Here is a 4,756-nt window from a genome sequence, read left to right on the forward strand (position 1 = left end):
TGCGACGGTTCTCGGTGAGCTCTTGGATGAGATTTCACCCAGTGTCTGTCTGGTGACGGTGGGAAAGAATTCGCCAATTTGCTTGTACGTGGGATGTTTGTGGCCAGAGGCATTCAGCTGCTGATGTTGCCTCCATTCTCGCCCAATTTGGCCTTCTACGAACGCTGCCACAAGGAGTATCAAAATGGGTTGAGAGCCATGCTGCTGGAGACCAATTCACCCGCTTGCTACTGGTGGAAGTTTCACAGCCTGGTCACCCACGCTTACAACAACTCCCCATTACCTGGCTCTTCTTCAGCTGCTGCTGCTGTCACCCCTAATGACTTGTATCTTTCCAAGGGTTCTACAACATTGCTACCCGGTGGAGCTGCTGATCGTCCTCTATCACCCGCTGCCGAGCACTTCATTGAGGCGTTTGAGGCTATTCCCCCCTCCGAGCTGGCCTCTAAGGTAAACAACAACGTAGCTCAAGTTGCTGCAGCTGTACGAGAATCTCTTGGGATAAGCTTGAAGCTGTATCAAGCCAACTGGGAACTTAGGCGAGCACTGCTCGCCGAGCAGCATCGCGCAGGTCATGGGCTCTCTCTTCGGTTGGTCGGCGTGTGGGCCCTATTGAGCTCGGTTCCTGGGTCTACGTTTGGCGGCCAGCCCACTACAAGATTGCCACTAATTGGATGGGTCCGGCCCGTGTTATGGCTGTACGTCCTGCTGACACCTATCTGGTTTATTGGTTGGGATCGAGAGATGATGGTGCCGATGGAAGATCGTCTACTGAGTCTGGTTACAACCTTATGCCTATTCGCCAGGCTACTGTACTCGCAGATCTCAACGATCGCTACAACAAGATCATCTTGAGAGCTGCTGCCGTGCAACGTGCACTTTCGGCCCGTCAGCAGATTGTACGTCAACCAGCACTACCTACTCCACAAGACATCTTTAATGCTGCTGCCCCCAACAGTCTATTGTATCAGGCTGTTAGCAGATAAAGACGATTGATGATGATATTGTATTATGTTCTGAACTCTGAGCTAGAGCTACCATTCGTATATCTCCTTTTGCACGTTAGCTATAGCTTGCTTTTCGTAGCTTCTTTTGTTATTGCTGCCCCGGGAGAATAGTAGCGCTCGACCTTCCTGCATCTGCATGAATCAGCAGTTTCATGATTCATGTGGTCTCGCCATTTCTATTGCTCTATGATTGGTCTAAACATCTCCATTGTGGCACGAGTGATTGCTGTTATCTCACTCAGTTCAGTTTATTCTGTTCTTTCTTGCCCTTGCTATTGGGCTCGTCACTCTCTCTCTGGCTCTATACTGTCGTCCTTGCGTCTGTCTTCACCTACTGCTGCCTGGTTGAAGACTACCTTCAGTATATCCTGCAACTACCCTATTATTGCTATATCTCTACTAGTTATTGGGTGTTGAGTCAGAGACGTCCATCGCAGTGTTACCAAGCACTGCTATTGTGGTATGACGGTAGCGCGCGCCCAGCTGATCGATATAGATTTATCACTCGAAGTGCAAGAAAAGATCATTTTTGAAAACATGGCATTTGTAAGGTCTCGGAAAGGGTACTGGGATGGTATCTACGAACCCTCGGAGGAAGTACTCAGCGCACTCGGCAGGGTAACTGCTGTTCAGAAAAAAGGTGAGGAATCTCAGGACGATGACGCGAAGATGATGCGTTATAGGTCATCACCACCATGGGTCTATAATGGATATATCGACTGAGGAGTTAGTTGATATCACAGATGAGTCAGTCCTGAGTGTGAAGGAGGGAGAAGGGCAGACGAAGAAGAGGCTACTACGAAGGATGGTAATTACTGATGCCTTTGAGTGGAAAGTACTTCTGCATTTTCCGGCTCCGATCACTTCCCCTAAGTGTTTATCGTCACATTTGAGACGACAGTAGGGGCACTGCATCGAGGAGAGGCCTGATGGGCATGCGCTAGCGTTATTATGCCTTGGTCTGTCAGCCCAACCCACCCTACGATGATGTCATCATGAGTGTAGCAGTAGAGGGATATTCAATAACAACAGGGGAGGATCCGGCTCCGGAGGTAGCTGAGGTGGCAGCTCGCAGATGAGATGATACCGCCCAGGTCGGGGAGGAGCCTATCTCGACTCTGGCCGGTCTGAGCGCGCAGAGCCCCTTCATCACGCTGAAGTCGAAGCTAGCAGGTGGGCAGGTCTGGGATCCTTCCCCGAATGTTTTAATTTCGAATATTCTCTAGTTTTTGTCAATTCTCGTAAAAGGGTATGAGGAGTAGGTTAGTGTATTGGATATTCTCAGATGAGAAGCAGATGATTTTGATGAGCGAAGGGAAAGACGAGTTGGAGAAGAAGACGAACCTCTTAGTTCGTGAGTATCTTCCAGGGCGACTTCAAGTTGACCTGATTTCTATCTTACCAGAGACCTCAGAAGATTTGTCCCTCAAGGTTGAAGCGGAGGCGCCAGTTCCTCAAGGAGGAAAGGATAAGAAGGCGGCAGCAACAGAGGGAGAAGTAAAGGAGGGGAAGAGTGATGTGGTGAGTGGTGCCTGTGGGTTGGGTAGTAGGGAAGAAATGATCTACGATAGAGAACTACATCGAACTGATGAGGATATGTCTGTTGATGTGTTCAGGAAATGGAAGTACTGTTCCCGAGGTTTACGGTGTTTTTGACGGGATCTACGAAGGGAAGGGAGAGAGAGGATTCTGAGGGAGAGAAGTTGGAATTTGGCGAGGGAGTGGTATGAGATGGAATGTGCGTGGTGCAGTTACATCCAGGAGGTGGTGGTTGGGGCGAAGCTGTCGGGTAAGTTGATACGTGGTAAACCGTACGTGAGTGAGGAGGAGAAGGAGAGATTAGCGGAGGAGAAGATTGCTATGGTAAACATGGACTTGTGCTGTTATTTGGTTGTTATGGTATTGTTGTTGTTGTAAGGAAAAGGAGATGAAGAAGGCTAAGAAGGGTAAGAAGAAAGGAGGAGCAGTGGTTGTGGAGGAGCCTCCTATGATCAAGGAGTAGTAGAAGGGATGGTATAACTGATGTGATGTGTTGTTGAGGTACTCTTGGGAGGTGAGTAATTTGGGAGGAGTAGCGATTGATGAGGTTATGGAGGAAGCACCTATGGGGGAGGAAGGGACACCACCGGCAATAACGATGACGGACCTTTGGGGGTAGGGTTGGTGTATGAATGGTGAAGATAGTTGACGGGTATAGGTATATTGAGGAATGGGTTGAGTCGACGGGGTCGGATCCAGAGAGCTGGGAGATCATCATGGTCAGGACTAAGCCGGTGGAGAAGCAGCAGCAGGTGACTGAGGTCATTGCTATTGAGATGGGTTGGCTTATGGTGGGATGTAGGATGATGATGATAAAGAGGAAGAGGAGAAGTGTGGTACATGTATAGCTAGGATAACCCTACCTGGAGTGAATACACTACGTCGATGTTGGTGGACAATTCCTGTTGAAGGTATTGGACATGGCAGAGAGGGATGAGGAGGATGTGATGGAGGCATTAGCTGTGTTATGCGATGGAGTTGCTGTAAGGAGGCTCCGCCCGATAAGCTCCGGAGTTCGCTTCAATCGAACATACATCAACTTTAGGATGTCCCCGGACACAACAGGTAGTGACAGAAGGAGCAGGGAGGATGCTGTGTTGTATTCCTCCCGTATGGTGGACAGGTTTGACATCAGGGTTTGGACTGAATGCCAGACTAGTTTTATGTCACAAAGTTCCAAAAATTCGCGAGGTCGGAATTGAATTCTAGAATTACACGTTGCCTCGGTTGCGTCTCTATGCGGGACTTTACCGCGTTGAGATAAGCGTAATGAGTTTGTTGATGTGTTTTGCATAGGAGTGGGATCGCTGAGCAGTGAGGATCTGCTGACTCAAATGGAGGGAGAGTTGGGTGGAGATCCCTCGCAGGAAGGGAGGGTGATAGAGTTCCTACGTAAATTGAAAGTGGGTGAAAAGTTCCCTATTTGGTTATAATTTCCCCACTTATTCAGTTGACGGATGAAATCGACGAGGATGACACGGACACTCGTCCCTCCGACGTTGAAGACGATGGCGAGGGGTCTGTGAGTAGCTCCAGAGGAAGCTTCTATTTAGTAACGCGTCACTGCGCCACGAAATGTCAATGCTGAGATATCAGGCCAGCAAGTCGACGTTTAAATTCTCCATCCAGCGGACCTTCGAGAAATCGGTGGATGATGGTGAGAAGGTCAATGAGTACGCCAAGGGACGACCGGTGGGTGCTATGGCCAGGGAGGATAGGAGAGGGGAGGCAGAAGAGTATACGGTAGTTTCGATGACAATATTACAGCTCACGCTACTGATGTTTGCATAGAGCTGTATAAAATGCAGTAGTGGTGACTTGGAATTGAATCCACAACCTGTCGGCAGTAGAGTATGCTTGTCCACCACTATGCAGCAATGACTGTAGAGTATGCTAGAGTATGGTAAACCACTAAGGTACTCGCTTATCTCGGCAATCTTGGTGTAAGTGGGGGAGGACTGATGACTTGTCGGTTTGGTCATGGGGTATCTGTGAGAAGCATGGATGAGCTGAAGAGGGACGTGAAGGAGCTACGAGGTCTAGGTGAAGATGACAACCCTCTTTGTGCTAAGTAGGAAGGAATCTTCCGGCTGCGTTAACGCTGTTCGTATATAGGTATGAGGATGCTCGGTGGAGGAGATGTGATTGGTGTGAACATGAAACACGGTTTTTTGGATATCACTGCTTAAGTGAGTTGAGGGGGGGATGGA

General features: G+C 49.0%; 3 protein-coding genes across 3 annotated transcripts; all 3 read left to right on the top strand.

The window, feature by feature from the left end:
- Positions 1-298: 298 nt before the first annotated feature.
- Positions 299-483, top strand: Pmar_PMAR028958 (hypothetical protein; the record flags this gene model as incomplete). Its single annotated transcript, XM_002773018.1, has 1 exon — positions 299-483. A coding segment is annotated over one exon (185 nt), but the record flags the coding sequence as incomplete, so codon positions are not given.
- A 56-nt stretch (positions 484-539) lies between these two features.
- On the top strand, positions 540-986 carry Pmar_PMAR028959 (hypothetical protein; the record flags this gene model as incomplete). Its single annotated transcript, XM_002773019.1, has 1 exon — positions 540-986. A coding segment is annotated over one exon (447 nt), but the record flags the coding sequence as incomplete, so codon positions are not given.
- A 558-nt stretch (positions 987-1,544) lies between these two features.
- Pmar_PMAR028960 (hypothetical protein) lies at positions 1,545-4,617 on the top strand (the record flags this gene model as incomplete). The annotated part of the gene is made up of 16 exons (XM_002773020.1): positions 1,545-1,647; positions 1,691-1,815; positions 1,976-2,059; positions 2,102-2,180; positions 2,293-2,361; positions 2,422-2,528; positions 2,624-2,709; positions 2,759-2,870; positions 2,926-3,005; positions 3,048-3,161; positions 3,205-3,337; positions 3,458-3,611; positions 3,843-3,949; positions 3,997-4,068; positions 4,143-4,289; positions 4,463-4,617. Coding segments are annotated over 16 exons (1,727 nt in total), but the record flags the coding sequence as incomplete, so codon positions are not given.
- Between the last annotated feature and the right edge of the window lie 139 nt (positions 4,618-4,756).

This window comes from Perkinsus marinus (assembly GCF_000006405.1).
Source record: "Perkinsus marinus ATCC 50983 genomic scaffold scf_1104296959694, whole genome shotgun sequence".
Classification (NCBI taxonomy): Eukaryota; Perkinsozoa; order Perkinsida; family Perkinsidae; genus Perkinsus; species Perkinsus marinus.